The 17,191-nt window shown below is 44.3% G+C and overlaps 1 protein-coding gene across 1 annotated transcript in view; it reads right to left on the reverse strand.

Annotated features, from left to right (window-relative positions):
• Positions 1–224: 224 nt before the first annotated feature.
• LOC306927124 (uncharacterized protein) overlaps positions 225–17,191 on the reverse strand; it is a 29,239-nt gene continuing 12,272 nt past the window's right edge. Inside the window, exons 5-13 of the mRNA XM_079506789.1 lie at positions 15,659–15,738; positions 14,852–15,006; positions 12,738–13,081; positions 12,034–12,107; positions 9,822–10,035; positions 8,843–8,965; positions 7,264–7,394; positions 3,208–3,322; positions 225–725 (exon numbers count right to left, since the gene is read on the reverse strand). Coding sequence (XP_079362915.1) covers positions 3,242–3,322; positions 7,264–7,394; positions 8,843–8,965; positions 9,822–10,035; positions 12,034–12,107; positions 12,738–13,081; positions 14,852–15,006; positions 15,659–15,738 — 1,202 coding nt within the window. The 3' untranslated portion in view covers positions 225–725; positions 3,208–3,241. The remainder of the gene's footprint in view (positions 726–3,207; positions 3,323–7,263; positions 7,395–8,842; positions 8,966–9,821; positions 10,036–12,033; positions 12,108–12,737; positions 13,082–14,851; positions 15,007–15,658; positions 15,739–17,191) is intronic.

Genomic DNA, 17,191 nt, shown 5'->3' on the forward strand with positions numbered 1-17,191 from the left:
GCGCAATGCTAGTCAACGGACCAGCGCTGGCTCGAGCTGCAATGACAAATTCGGCCACTATGTCCATTTCGCCTCAGGGGTGAGTTTCCTCCGGGTGCCGTCTCTATTAATATATACTCTACACCCCCCCCCCCCCATTCACCATACTGTACGCCAGCGGTTCCCAAACCTTTTTGGCCATGCACCCCCTGTTACCTCCTGACCTAGCTGATGCACCCCCCCAACATGGAAATATAAATTCCATAAGCTATATAGACTATATTTCCTTTTTATCCACTTATATGCACATATATGAACCTGAATATGGCATAATATATGCAGCATAGGCTATATTCTGCATGGCTTGCCATATATTGGCATAATATGTTAATATATTTAAAATAAAACCATAGCACCACCCTTAGACTTTTCATGTCGCGCACCCCCTAGAAGGCGCTCGCGCACCACAAGGGGTGCACGCACCACAGTTTGGGAACCACTGCTGTACGCTATCCAATAAAAGCAGGAAAAAGTCAAAAAAAATATCTTAAAAAAAAAAAATCTTTTTGAAACATAAAGTCATGTGCTTGAAAAATAAAATAATGTACTCAAGTAAAAGTAGTTAGTTACTGTCCACCACAGCGTGAGAAGTGTGTGAGGTGCTGCGTCAATGCCATGTAGTCCTGCTGCTCAGCCTGTGGTCCCGCTGATGCCCTGCAGGGGGCGTCACCGGCCTCCATTTGACACTGAGACAGAGACAGCAAGAACACAGGTCCACAAGCAACATCAGCATTTGTGGCGTACTGCATGTAAGCACTACATCATCTTACCACACTGTGCTGGTATAGCTTTCCTGTCTTTTTTTTAATCCCACGATTTTGTAACCCATTTTTCACCCCTGTGTCAATTATCGAATGTGATCCTGGGCTCTACACACCCTCCGCCAACCTGGGGAGAGCAACAGACTTGAACTCATGCTACCTTCATGCCCGAGTGTCCAGGTTGCTCCTTTACACCTGACAGGGGGGAGTTTCCCTGGTTGGACGTAGCGCGTGGAAGGAACACGTTATTCCAACCAGTTCCTTTCCCCCTCCATCAGGCGCCCCGGCTGGCCAGGGGGAGGCAGTTTAGAGACCAGGATTACTGCATGTTTTTGTGAGAGTACCTACCCTAGGGGACACGGGGAGAACATGCAAACTCCACACAGAAAGGCCCTTTCGCCATAGCCTGGTTAATAAACCAGACCGAATCAGCCGTTGGCAAAAAATAATAGCCTACCAGCGGATTACGGTCTGGCGAGGCTCAGTAGTACGCCTCTTTCCTACAACCGAGAACAGGTCGGACCAATCGGGACACGGTATGCAATATGGGCGGGCTTTGGTACAGTGACGTTCAATGCTTGAGACTTTTGACTGACAGTAGCTCTGACCAATTGCGTCAAAGAGAAAATGTTTGAACCCGCCCCCCGGGAAATGAAATCCAAGTGGAGCCAGCCCAGACTAATATACCGCGACAGTGTTGTGTGATATTAGTCTGGCTTATTAGCCAGGCTACTTTCGCCAACCCCGCCTCAGGTATGGGCACTGATGACGCGGAGAAGAGAACACGCCCCCAGTGCCCCCAGCGGGAATCGAACCCAGGACCTTCTAGCTGTGAGGCGACAGCACTACAGACTGCGCCCCCTTCAATATAAATACATCTTGTGACTGATTTGAATGAGTAAAAGTGACTTTATGTGCAAGTTTCTAAAAGTCAAGTTTCTTCCAGGCGCCTCTCACTTCAAACAAGTGTGATTATTATTATAATTTTAGAGGGGCGCGTTAGCCCCTCCTATGTTGATAACAATGACCAGTTTTGAGTGTTTGTGTAAACACAAACATTGTCCTAATTGTGATTGGCCCCGGAATGAGATGATGTATGATGATGCATGATAACAGGAGCACCCCTCACTTCACATGGGTGTGATTTTTAAAACATTTTTAAGAGTAGCCAATAATTTTTCCCCAACAATGTAGCCATTATGCCAATTAATTCCTCTCCACACACACATGTCCGTGTTGTCACTGCTGTTGTATCCTATACTGATTCACCTGCCAGTGAGGAGCCCCCACCGGGAGGATGTAGAGCCTACGTGCGCTGGTATAACTGTTTAAAGGATTGCACCATGGTACTTTATGTACTGTGCAAGTAACACTTTGGTGAATTGCACGTTATACATGTTATTATTTTGCTTGTTGTTTACCCATTTTTTCTAGTGGCGTGCACAGATAGACACTAGGGGGTGCTAGAGCACTCCACTCATCTGGACAGCAATGTGCCCTTTTGAAAAAGAATATATATTGTATATATATGTTTGTTTGTTTATTTTTTGTACAGTGTACACTGTACAGTATGTGGACCATGGTGACATTGATCAATTCTTGATAAAAAGCTTCTAATATATTATTTAGGCCCCCAAATCTATAAATCTCACACTATTAAGGCAACCGGCCGGTTCCACGCGCTGCACAAGGTGCACTTTTTCACTTGAGCACCTGCCCCTCTAAATGTCTGTGCACGCCACTGCATTTTTCTTTCCGAGTTCTCCCCATCACACACACACATAATCGCACCCTGTCCTATACACAAACACACTGCAATGAGTATCTTTTTTGCAAAGAAAATCTGAAAGGTGCAACACATATACATATCGTTCTTTAGCTGTCTCCTATTAAAAGCCTCAACCAACTGGCCTGCCTAAAATGACTGCGGTCTTGCAACTTCGCCAGGAGAGGTCACTGTAACTAAAGCTTCCAGTAATGAACAGAGGAGAGGCACTGGTTTACTATAAGGCGCTGGTTCTCAAAGTGGTGTGTTGTGTGGCTTAAATTAGTTGATATAGCATGAACATAATTTGAAATCATCGTACCCTAATCTGTAGTAATTGTACTTTTAAGAACTGATATTGTATCTGTCCAATGGACACGTACTGTCCATGACAACTTCCCCCGACAATAAAGTCTATAGACTATAGTCTATAGATTGATTGTTTTGTCAGTTCACATGTAATATGGACGGAACGTATTGGAATAGAACATCTGAAAAAGCCTTTACCGCACGAAACGTCAATAACTCTGTTTCAATCACGGATAACAGGAGTGATTTTATTAGCCACATTGGCTTGCATAAACATATACACACATACCTTGCATTCTATTGTATTGTACATAATACACATGCAGTACGTACCTTGTACTTCCATCCTTTGTGCAGACACATGGCTTTAACCACAGTCATCGCTGTTGTCTGGATGTTCAACCACAGGGGGCTCCACCAGCCGCTCGTAGGAGAAGAACACCATGATCTGAAGCACGGAGGAAGACATGTTAGACTCTGGCATGGTTAATTGAAAGAGGTTAGGAAGCAAAGACTCCACGTTGCTCCATGGAAGGAAGAAAACATGCGCAGTTGAGAGCAGGAAGTTGTACATGCCCACATTTGTGCATGTACAACTTCCTGGTCTCAACTATGCATGTTTCTTTCCTTCCATGGAGCACCATGGAGTCGCCCGTACAGTCTTCGCGTCTCGTCCTCTTTAGACAGTCCTTGGTGGAGACCAGGAAGTTGTACATTTTGGGCATGTATTGTGACTTGTGAACTTCTCCTTTGGTGAGAATGGCCCAATGAAGGCACAGTCCATCTGCATCAACGGCCCATTGTGGGAGTATGGGATTTTATTTTACCCTCCATCACTAAGGATGGGTGAACCCACGGACCCGCCCCCCTCAAACATTATGAAAATCACATAATTGCTATTGTTCTGGCAAAATTCACCCAACGCTAGTGTTCTAGGGTTAATAATAAAATGAAAGGTAGAAAGAAATATGTCATGGTATTTTCTGCCTTAAAAAAAAACAAGAAAAGGTTGTTTTCTTGTCAGCCAGAAGTGGTGTTGGAAAGGCTTTGATGTCACCGAGCCCATTCTGGACGGGAACTCCAATTGGTGTTTTAAGCTTGGCAGGCTTGACCACATAGATCGTCACGGTCACTCGAGAGTTTGAAGTGAGTCCAGGCCTCATGTGCTCCAAATTTGGACACAATAGTTGATGACTCTTCAAGGACCCCATATATGGCCTGAAAAAAACACTGTCCCCTGACATATAGTTGACCTGGGATTCCATGTTTGGACATCGATGACGCGTCACTACAAGCGGACACAAGCGAAAACCCAGCCAGTCTCTATAAAGGTTGGCCGCTATATCCTTTCTCTCATCATCTCTTTGGCTACCTGAACCCTTGAGACTCAAGACCTCCTAACACTTCCAATACCGACGGTGAACTCAGAAATGTCCGACAACAAGACAGCCCGGGAGCAGCCGAGTCATCAGCAGGTCGGAGACATGATGAAACCTGACTTCAAGAAAGCTCACGCTGCCATCCGCGAGAACCCTGTCCACGAGAAGAAGCCCCCCAAAGAAGGAGGAGGGGTCCAGCAGAACTGGAACCGCCAGAAGCTCTCTCTGGCCCAGAGGAAGGACCGTGTGGCCCAGAAGAAAGCCAGCTTCCTCCGAGCTCAGCGGCATGAGGCGGAACAAGATGTTGGGCCTTAAATCTAGTAGAAATCCATTACCAAAAATGGAAACAAGACAACCGATGTCACATGCTGAGGGCATAGAGTAATACAAGCATAGAGACCGAACCGGAGCGTTAGCCCTGCACCCCCTCTATGCATTTCGATGGAAGTCGCTCAGTGGTGTTTTGAAGCACCCGGAAGACTGCCGGAAGTACAATTATAACTCAATGGCTCGAGTGAGCGGAAGTTAAGCCTTTAATGTGAGGTGCTGGGACGACGCACGTTACGCGCATGACGCCATGAACGTGCTGCAGTTCCACTTTTCGCCAGTGGGTAGTGGCAGCTTCAACGTTGGATAGCATTACTGGCAGCTTAGCTGAGGGTGGGGCGGGATGATGTTCTTTCTTTTTTACAAATCCAACCCCCCCCCCCCCCCCCCCCACCTAAAATTGCCTTTGCACTTTCCACATTCGCCGTGTGGGGCAGCGACTTGTGAATAGGCGATGACGGGATTACGTCACACTCGGCTGACACGCAAAGTTGGTACTATACCATCAAATAATACATTTTTAATTGACAGATTGAATTATCACCCCAAAGAGAAGAAAATAAATATATCAAAACATACAGGAAATATAGGTTCAATAAAAATGGAGAATAAAAAGCAGACAGACTGTTTCAATCTTTTCATGGATAGTGTGGTCTCCAAACTTATATAACCCCTTTTGGGGTGGGAACCCCTTTTGGTGCTTTAACTAAGCATTATGTTATACTTTAGCACATCTACAAGCTCATAGCACGCCACCGAGTGGCGCGCTATGAGCTTGTAGGTCTGCTATTTTTGAAAAATCGAAGAACGACTGACATAGAAACATAGCTTTTTCAGAAAAATGTCAGGATGTAGAAGACATTTGAAATGGGTTAAGGATAGAAACCCGATTCCAAACCTGAGGCCCAGTGCTGTGCAGGTGAAATCTTCAGGCTGTGGATTTATTTGGGCCACCGAGACGCCAGGCCCAGGAAATGATTCCCAATGCATTTTTCCTATAGACATTTCGAAAAGTATTTATTTAAAGACGGTTACGCCGCGGACAAAGCCAACTCGAGTCGTGACAAATCATGACAATAAACACAATTTGTTCGGCCCAAAAAATTGTGTTTGTTATCATGATTTGTCACGACAAGAGTTGGCTTTGTATGAGGCTTAAAAGGTCTTTAAATAAATACTTTTTGAAAAGTCTATGAGGAAAATTAACGGAGAATCATTTCATGGGCCCTGGTATAGGGGGCGGGACTGCGACGCTCTATGTGGCCAGACTGTTACCTCTCACACTTTTCAAATGCTTCCGTCATACAGTCTGGAGCAACGGAAGCTCTATCATGAGTAAAATATAAATGCTTCCGTCATACAGTCTGGAGCAACGGAAGTTCTATCATGAGTAACATATAAATGCTTCCGTCATACAGTCTGGAGCAACGGAAGTTCTATCATGAGTAAAATATAAATGCTTCCGTCATAGTCTGGAGCAACGGAAGTTCTATCATGAGTAACATATAAATGCTTCCGTCATACAGTCTGGAGCAACGGAAGTTCTATCATGAGTAACATATAAATGCTTCCGTCATACAGTCTGGAGCAACGGAAGTTCTATCATGAGTAACATATAAATGCTTCCGTCATACAGTCTGGAGCAACGGAAGCTCTATCATGAGTAACATATAAATGCCTCCGTCATACAGTCTGGAGCAATGGAAGCTCTATCATGAGTAAAACATAAAGCGGAAAGTGGAGCCTCCTCCCCACTTCCGTTTCGTCTTTACAGTCGCGCAAATGTATCCTAATATGAATAGAAATCATCTAAACATAATATAGCTTGCTGCTTAGCAGAAATGGAAATAAAAAAAATAAGCTCTAAAGATATTTTTAAATATATTTTTGCGAACGGAAATGATAAATAGATTTCTTGCCGGATTTGGGGAGCTGTAGTTCCAGACTCTATATAGCATTCAGAGACTAAACCCAGCACACACCAGCCTTCATCCATGCGTTTATACATGAATGCATCAATCAGTAGGCTGTGTAGGATCACTTGATGAATCTCACGTGGACCATGTGGTACATACGGTCATTCCTAAGCACACATTTAAGGTGAATTATACAACAGGTCGTTTCGAGGAAGCAATCTGATCCGTGTTTCAAACGAGCACCACTCCACACCTAATCAAAACAAAGAATTCAGCTGCTCTGTTCTCCAAGAGCGCAGCAAACTCGGTGGCTATAGGCTAGCTAGTTTCTTGGGACATTTGTGGTCGTAGTGACTACATCTGTCATTAAAAAGAATATGTTTTTTCAGCGATTTTCTTAGTTTTAAGGGTAACTGTTGTATAATTGCAATATTACACTCGAGGGGATGGTTGACTAGTCGACTAGTTGTTTAACTACCTATTATGTAAAAAAAATAAACTTTTTTTTCCTACCTGATCTACCTGATCTTGATGCCTACAAAATCGGGAAAAAAATAAAAAATAAAAAAAATAAACTTTTATTTTTTATTTTTATCAACTAGTCAACTAGTACCAACAAGGTCGACTAGTGGATTTACTAGTCGACTAGTAAACTAGTCGACTAGTTGCTTAATGCCCTAGCGTGCATTAATGACGTTAAACCACCCCCTCTCGTGTAATATTGCTTAAATGTACAGTCCATTGATACATGAGGCCCGGCCACTTACTGTGAGCAGGACCAGCAGGCCCATCATCACTCCCAGCATGATGTACATGTTGTCAGTGAGGCCTCCGGCCCACAGCGGACCCAGGATGGTGGCTAGACCCCCCACAGAGCGCCGCACACCCTGGCTGAATCCTATACACGCACACACGCACGCACACACACACACACACACGCACACGCATGCACACACACACGCATTACTATACTTGTGTGGACATAACACATTTAAGACAGCATTGAAAATAGCTGAAGAGTGTCAGATCGGCCGAACGGATTGCGGAGCGGTCTTGATACCGGAAGGTCGCCAGTTCGAATCAGCGGTCCGACACGTTAAAATTACCACCGCTGAAGTGCCCTTGAACAAGGCATTGAACCACTACGATGAAATGTTCTATGAGCAGGGCCTGGCTGGAAACAAGTTCTTGAGCTTAGCCCAGATACCCTGGGTAAATATAGTAATAATTTCATTTCATTTAATTTCACATCGCCATAGTTTTACTTTTAGGCAGATATGTGATTTTGGAATGTAACGACAAAGCATCATGAGGACATGGGCAATAATGTGCGGTGAATCAGCAGTGTTGGGAGAGTAGATCGAATCAGGCAGATATAAATAAAGGCAGATGAATTAGGACTTCGGAAATGATGGAGAAAAAAACATACTTTGCTAATTATTAATAATAAAGAGTTGACTTAGACAGAAAAACATTATAGTGAATTGGCCAACAACAATCTGCTTGTTATCAGACCTCTTCAAAGATTCATACCAGATTCATGATTAATTGATTATACTTATATATATTATATGTTGACTTATATTGACATTGTTGTGCTGTGTATCGGACATTGCAGTATGAAACAAAATAATCTGAGAGATACAATAAATCTTACCCGAACCATGTTCATCCAAAACATCATTAATCTTTATAAAACTTTTAGAAACAACTGCTGGTCCTCGATGCACGTCCCACTGGGAGGAGACCCCCGGGCAGACTATGGTTCAGATGGAGGGATTATGGGCTCCATCTTGCGCCACCCTTTACCCCTTATCCCTAAACTTATTTGCCATTTTTTACTATTTTAAATAATTTAAAAATAGTTCAACTAGCCAATCTACATCGACACGTTGTTAGCTTGTAGATCAGCTATTTGAACTATTTTAAAATGTTTTAAAATAGTAAAAACTGGCAAATAAGTTTAGGGATAAAGGGGTAAGGGGTGGCGCAATATATAGGGCTATCTCTCTAAACTGGCACTGGAACGCCTCGGAATCCCCCAGGAGGAAGTTACTAATGTTGCTCTGGAGAGGGAAGTCTGGAGCTCTCTGGTGGAGCCGTTGCCCCCGCGACCCGACTACGGATAAGCGGTTGAAGACGGATGGATGAAAACTTTGTCAATTAGGCGAACGGGTATAATGTTGAGTGAAAACAACCACAGGCTAGCCTGACATTTTCATTTTTGTTTCACCAGAAGGTTATTTATTTTAATGGCCATGGCTATAGCGATTCAGGGGGCTGGAGCCAGGCTAAGGGAAGCAATGTCACAGCGTGTCCACCGGATGGTGCCGTTTGTTTGCTCACCTTGCGTTTTCTCTGCGGTGACTTTGGAGAACAGGGAGACCTGGGCCACGGCTACGAAGGGCAGGCCGATGACCTGCAGGAACACCCCGATGATGAACTCCGTCAACTGCCACTGGTAGCCTCCTACCCACAGGAATAACAGTATGCAGACAATCTTAATATATATTCAAACATTTGTGCCGCATTTTTACGATTTCTCAAAAATAGCAGACCTACAAGCTCGTAGCGCGCCACTCGGTGGCGCACTATGAGCTTGTAGATCTGCTATTTTTCAATAGCTAAAGTATAACATAATGCTTAGTTAAAACACCAAAAGGGGCTCCCGTCCAGAATGGGTTAATCATGGATTAAACAATATAATATCAAAGAATACATAATCTGTACATTGAAACTGAAAACTACGGGATGCCAGGTCAACAAATTAACCTGGCATCTGTCTAAATAACATGCTGCTATAGTAAATTCCATTTTAACCGTTGCATATTAAGCCTGCAAGGTCGTGGCAAGTGCTACGGCAAATAAGGAGCTAAACATTAGACAAAGGGGGGGGGGGGGGGGGAAATCACATTACTGATTTTACACTTGGTTGCAGGCTGAAAATTGTCGATCTACAAGCTCACGAGAGCTTATGAGCTTGTAGATATGCCATGTTCAGCATGCAACCAAATATAAAATGACTTGTCTTTTAAATTAAGTTCCACTGGATCTCTCCTCCAATAGTCCCTCCCTAACATTTTAGTCTGGTTTTTATTTGTCGATGAAATTGTCAGCATATTTGGTCTAACAGTTAGTCATCGTTTTTCGTCAGTTAAAACAATCACACTCGTGTGAAGTGAGCGGCGCTCTTATCACACTCCAAGCTCAGCCAATCGGGGTGCATAGACAGACAGACGGACATAGCTGCGCATTTTCCGCCATAGTTTGAGTCGACACTACATGTGTGGACTGGGCGGGGGGGGGGGGGGTCCTACCACCGTACCGAGGGGCTTGGCCAGGAAGATGAGACACCACACACAGGAGATGTTGCAGAGGACCAGGCCCACGGCCAGCACCATCCTCTCCGCCACGCGCGTGCTCAGCCAGCGCACGAACAGGAAGCAGGCGATCACCTCCACGCCGCAGATGCAGTACATCACGCTGTTCTCCAGCTCCCCGAAGTCAAAGTACTTCTGGGTCATGGGGGTCACCATGGTCTGGGGGGGAAGGGGAGGGGGGGGGTTGGGTGGGGGGGGGGGAAGCAAACAATGTTAACCCATTTTGAAACTGAGGTCGATTAACCCATTTAGGCCTGACCTCAATTTAAAAAAATTCTGAAATAAATATTCACGATTAAAAAAAAATAGCAGATCTACAAGCTCATAGCGCACCACCGAGTGGCGCGCTATGAGCTTGTAGATCTGCTATTTTCCAATAGCTAAATTATAACATAATGTTTAAAACACCAAAAGGGGTTCCCACCCAACATTTTTCTGAAAAACCTATGTTTTCTATGTCAGTGGAGCTCAACCTTTTTCATGTCAAGGAACCCCCAGAATTATCTCTATTGGGCCACGGACCCCCCCCCCCCCCCCCATCTCAAAATATGTAGTTCCAGTGGACCCCCCAGAAGAAAATATTTTAGTTCAAAATGTTCGCTCTGAAATATATATATATATATATATATATATATATATATATATTCAATGATTTGCGCCTCATTTTAATGATTTTTAAAAAATAGCTACAAGCTCGTAGCGCGCCACTCGGTCGCGCGCTACGAGCTTGTAGATCTAAATTATAACATAATGTTTAAAACACCAAAAGGGGTTCCCACCCCAAAATGGGTTAAACATTCGAGGCCTGCAGATTGCAGGAATGCCCAAGCCAAGAGCTGACGAGGCATTTTGGCTATAAATTGTGTTCAGTGTCAGTCAGCGTGATAAGTGGCAGTCGCCGCATATGGACTACGGAGGAGACAATGCCTCCTGTATCCAACCGTGCGCATCGATTGTCGTTTGTATTCAAGCATTTCTTGTTACACTAGAGCGGTGTCCGTTGGGCACTGGCCTACTTGGAACGATGCAAGTTGGAAATGCATGCATCACCCAGTTATTATGTCTGTGTCCCTTTTATGGGGAAAATATATTTAAAAAAAAACATTTAAAAAATATGAAAACAGTCTGTAAAAAGCTAAAAAAAGTTTTCTTGAAATTGTTTTTCTTTGAAACTGTGTTGCATTATTGTAAACGTGCTTGCTGTGGTGGTTATTCATATTTATTACAATTTACATGTCACTCATTGGTGTTTGTAAATCACCTACCCAGTCAACATCAGTCACGTGACGTGACGACCTTGATAAAAGGGAGGTTGTCACATACTAACTACTATCACCTGATGAAGGCCGTTCACGGCCGAAACGTCGTGTATTTACTAATGGTGTTTTAAATACCATAAAACACTACTGGAGCAAAGCCTGTGTGCGGACTACTTTATTCACTGTATGTGTCCCTTTTATGCCCATATATGGATTTCTTTGTCACGCATGCCCACGCAGATGTCAGAGGCAGGCCAGAGACCTTTTTATGGCGGTTCTGGACAACCGTGGGTCCGACCGACTCGACACCGGGAACTGCACTCCCTGGGGTGGGGTGGAACGCGTGCGTCGAATTTGAAGTCGGTGGGGCGAACGGTTCCCGAGTTACAAGGATTACAGCCGTACACACTTACTACAGACGTACGGAGACGTGGTGCATTCATAGATCGATAGATGTGAACACAAATTAAGGTATTGAATGTGTGTGTACGTACGTGCGTGCGTGCGTGCCAGTGTTGTTTTTGGCAGCAATTTTAGTCACCTGGAATGTTCTAGCGTTAGTCTAGTTTTAGTCGACTAAATGTCATAAGATTTTAGTCGACTAAATCTACAGTTGATTTAGTCGACTGCAACCAAGTGTAAAATGACTTACACTGGATCTCTTGTCCACTAGTCCCTTCCTAACATGGTTTTCATTTGTTGACGAAATTGTCAATATATTTAGTCTTAGTTTTAGTCATCATTGCTTAGTTTTAATTTAGTTTCCATTTAGTTTTCCTCAGTGAAAAAAGGTAGTCGACGAACATTTCTCGTCTTAGTTTTAGTCGACGAAAACAACACTGGTGCGTGCGTGCGTGCGTGCGTGCGTCCGTGCGTGCGTGCGTGCCGTGCACTGTACCTCCAGTGCGGTCTGATTGAAGAGTGTGATGAACTGAGCAGCGAGCAGCACGACGACATCTTCTCTGAGGAACTCTTCACGAACAAACATGAAGGAGAGACAGTAAGGAGGGAGAGTGACGGAACATAGACAAGAAAAACAGTAATAGAAGTCAAATTGAGAGCGGTGAAAAAATGTGGAATATGCACTTTCTATCGCATTGACCAATTGCCTGTGCAATATCGTCGCCGTCAGGCAGAAACCTTGATTATCTTTTAATTAACCCATTTTGACCTGAGATCAGATTGTTATGCTATGTTTCTATGTCAGTCATTTTTCAAAAATAGCAGACCTACAAGCTCGTAGCGCGCCACTCGGTGGCGCGCTACGAGCTTGTAGATCTGCTATTTTTCAATAGCTAAAGCATAACATAATGCCAACACCAACAGGGGTTCCCGCCCAAAATGGGTTAACGCCCTACTCGATCATACTTTTACAGCGTCACACAAAAGCATCAAAAGTAGCAGATCCGCAAGCTCGAAACGTGGCGCCAAGTGACGCACTTTAAGCTTGTAGATCTGCTACTTTTTCAATTTGAATCCTGAAAAGTAACAGTTATGGACATATGAGGTTTCCACCAGACACAAGACCATATATTTATTTCACAATGACACACAATGAGTTCACAATGACACACACATACATACACACACACACACACACACCTCTGCCCAGGCTGAATTTCTTCAACGGACTAGGGGAGCCCTCCTCCTCCTCCTCTGATGACACAGGCAGCTGTGGCGGGGTGGGGGAGGAGGTCAGCGGGGAGATGTGAGGGAGGGTCCCGTTGGAGGAGACGGCGGTGCCGGGGTGCTGCTGCTGCTCCTGAGACGGGTCGGGCTGGGGGTGCTGGGGCGCGTCGGGGGTCGCCACCACGCTGCCGTAGGACCCCAGTCGCTCCCGGCTGCTTCCCATCAGTGGCTTGACTTCGTCGTAGGCGTCGTCCTCGTCCTCATCGTCACGGTTCTCCTCGCCTTCCTCTTTGGCCAGCAACCCCCTCTCCTCGGGGCTGTGCACAGTGACATGACGTTTTACTTTGACCGGTCATTTGTCACACTCATAATTGCTATTTAATTGTGTTGTTTTTTTTTTGGGGGGGGGGCGAATAATTTTGAAAAAAGAAATTCCTTTCCGTTTGCCTTTTAACCCATTTAGGCCTGACGTAAAAAAAAAAAAAAAAAAAAAAGTCTTCTAAATCCTGACAGTTTTCTGAAAAACCTCATGTTTCTATGTCAGTGGTGCTCAACCTTTTCCATGTCAAGAACCCCCAGAATTAATTTGGCCGCAGACCCCCCCCATCTGAAAATATGCTCTTCCATGGACCTCCCCAGAAGCAAAGATTTGCGCGCTCATTTTCACAATTTTTCAAAAAATAACAGATCTACAAGCTATGAGTGGCGGTGGCGCGCTATGAGATTGTAGATTTGATATTTTTCAATAGCTAAAGTATAACATAATGCTTTAAAACACCAAAAGGAGTTCCTGTTCAGAATGGATTAAACCCAAACCACACCAATGGGCACCAACGCAACAAAACGGTTTTAGCATTCGTCCCAACGGTGCGATATGTCCTGTTGCACGTTGTCGGTGCATGGTGGATTGGTGACGCAAGTCGACTCAAGTGATTCAATTCAATGGTTGCTTGCAACTACATGGGTCTACTCGCAAACCGTTTGGTTGCAAGGAGTTGCAATGGCGACCCATTGGTGTGGTTTGGGATTTAGGCTTCGTAAACAGAAGTTGCGCAGGGCAGATGTGACAAATAACTTACATTATTTATTTATTTATAAAATAATTACTGACATACTTAATAATCGTATACTTAAAAGATCAACCGATTCATTATGTTATACTTAGCTATTGAAGATTATATTTTAGAAAGATCGGGAAAATGTGGCACACATCTTTGAATATATATTCCTTCAGAGCGAACGTTTTTAACTCAAACACACATTTTCAGATGGGGGTCCATACATAGTCAAACACAGATACTTGTGCGGGTCCTTGACGTGAAAAAGATTGAGCACCACTGACATAGAAACATAGGTTTTTCAGAAAACCGTTTAAAGAATCATCCTCAGATCTAAAGGGTTAACCCATTTAGACCCGAGGACGATTCGGTCTTCTAAATCCTGACAGTTTTCGTTCTCAAACATTTTCATGTCAAGGACCCCAAAAAATATATGTAATTGCCCAATTGGCCGCCGACCCGCATCTGAAAATATGTTGTTCCAGGGACCCCCATAACTAAAAAATACATCGCATGGATGCACCTGGGACGTATCTTCAGTGATGTTTCCTGAGGTCATCAGGGTTTCGGGTCTTCCGACATCATACCCCTCACTCAGGCAACCCAGCCGGGGTTGATCAAATCCCGACTTACGTCCCAGTAGCTACCCTCGATCAGTCCATCAGGGAATGAGCAAGGCCACACAATCCGTTGCTCCGGAACTACTCTGCCGGTACTGGGAGAACCAAAATCTGGCGCGTGGAAGGACTAGGCTCTGTGGGTTGACTCCTGACCGGGCCCCTCCTACGTCTCACCAGGTCCACTCCTGCTCTCACCAGGCCCAGGACCTGTGCATTGCACCAGACTTCCAGTACCAGGCACTCCATTCAGGAGTGGTGGATTATAATGGCCCTCCTAAAGGCCTCACCAAGGTTTGTTGGGCTCCAGAAGCATATAAGAATATATACAGTATTCAAAGATTTGCGCCACATTGTCACGGTTTTTAAAAACTAGCAGATGTACAAAGCTCGTATAGCTACGAGCACCTACCCCCTCTCCCCGCCGCTCTCCGGCGCCAGGCCGTCGGCCCTGGTGACGCTGGTGCCGCTGGCCCGGGACTCGGGCCTCATCTCCTGAGGCTGCAGGTCCCAGTACATGAACACCACGGCCAGCTGGAGCAGGATCCACATCAGACACATGAAGAGCTGAGGAACAGCATGACAGTCACAATAGGACTCCATATCGGTGTTGTTTTCATCGACTAATACTATGACCAAAACAATTTTTTTGTCGACTACCTGTTGACTACTGACGAAAACTAAATGGAAACTAAATTAAAACTAAGCTATGGTGACTAAAACTGAGACTCAATATATGATCAATTTCATCAACATATAAAAATTAGACTAAAATGTTAGGAAGGGACTAGTGGACAAGAGATACACTATAAGTCATTTTACACTTGGTTGCATGCTGAAAATAGCAGATCTAGAAGCTCACAGCTTGTAGATCGGCTATTTTCAGCAAGTGTAAAATCAGTCATTACGACAGGATCAAGGCCCGACAAAAAAAAAAAAAAATCAATTGTAGATTTACACTACAACATTCCAGGTGACTAAAATATGACAGAAAAAAAAACAGATCTATAAGCTCTGGTGTTTTCACCTCATGAGACAAGGTGCAACTATGCCAAACACAGCAGTGAAATAAAATCATTCAGTCAGTTACATTTTTGAACAGCAGGGGGCAGCAATGACACATGCAACTCAAAGGGGAACAGTTGTATTTCATTCACTGGTGTTCACTTAATAGCTCATAATAAATGGATGTGATGAGAGTAACCCTCTCAGTCCTTACCCCGGGGGCAGTGTATTTATTGACCACAAAAGGACCGATTTTGAAATCACACAGTCTCAGGAAAATGTTGAATGCTGGACCTGTGAAAAACAAAAGATAGTTAAAGGACCACTTCACCACTTTTCATATAATAGGTCCTCACTAATAATCATGAAAAAATGGTGCAATTTTTTTCTACTCTGTCTGTGTCTCATAGGAGGGCTGTGGGCAGTTCAGAAACCGTCTTCCAGTGACATCATCGATGGGGAATCCAAGCTAATAGAAACTGCAGGCTTTCTAGTCCTGAAAAGTTGCAATGCGAAAATGGAAGCCATCGTTCTCACGACAATGAAAATCTAAACATTTTTGTAAAAAAAATCTTGTTTAAAAAAAATCTGCCCAATGATGATGTCCCTGGAAGACGTTTTCTAAACTGCCCACAGCCCTCCTATGAGACACAGACTGAGTAGAAAACAATCGTGCCATTTTATCATGATTATTACCTATTATATGAAGATAGGTTGAAAAGTGGTGAAGTGGTCCTTTAAGGGACATGTCCAATGGTGGACCATGGATATGTTTTACCAGTGGAGTGCTACCTCACGAAATAACCTCTTTAAAATCACATTCCATGCTGGCATGTTGTTGGGCACCTCAGTAGACCTTGCCACGCAAAAAAATACAAATCACGGGTCCTGTGACACGGCATCTTGAACCGGAAGTATTAAGCGCATGTGGTCCGTCGCTCAATCCGGCCCTAAACTAGCATGCAACGCGCTAATCTGCTAACCGGAGCGACGCGCTAGGTTTTTTATTGACATCCGCAGATCATACTTTATCTCATTATCATATCACCAGATCGGAGGTTCAATTCCGAGATAAAAGCGGCTAAAGATCGACATTACAGGAGTGTATGGAGCGCGGAGAAGTTTTTTTTTTTTTTGTATCCGTTCCAAGATGGATGGCGGTTCTAGGCGTGGGGCACCGCTAACAGGAGGCTACAGTACAGTTACACGCTTAAGGGCCTTGCAAATCAACGACAGGTTCTGCTACAGGTCTGCCCAAGAGGGGCGCGACGACAACGCAAGCGTAAAAAAAGAAAGCTAAACCGAATCCAGGTCTGGTGAGTCGCGGGGGCCGTGTGCACGAAACGAGCACGCGCGCAAACAAAATTCACGGGACCGCGCTCACGTAAATACGCTTGCGTTGTCGCACAGCGACTTCACCAAGCAAAAACACAGGTCTCATTGAAAATGAACTATAGGCGCGTTTTATCGCTCCCGGTTTGCAAGGCCCTTAAAACGTTCTAACACGTGCAGTGGCATTAAAATGAGGGTTTTTGGAATGGCTCGGAATGTGTTAATATGTAGGCATATTTATTAACCCTCAATATACATACAATGTTATTCTATTTACTTGCATAAAATGGGAATACTTTAGTGTAGTGATGGGAGATTAATCGGCAAACACATCGGCTGATTTTAGATTTTTTTTAAAATATTAATCAGCATCTGTCTTTACAGATAAACAAGCCCAAAGTAACAGCTTGAACAG

Source organism: Electrona antarctica (assembly GCF_951216825.1).
Source record: "Electrona antarctica genome assembly, chromosome: 7".
In the NCBI taxonomy this organism is placed as follows: domain Eukaryota; kingdom Metazoa; phylum Chordata; class Actinopteri; order Myctophiformes; family Myctophidae; genus Electrona; species Electrona antarctica.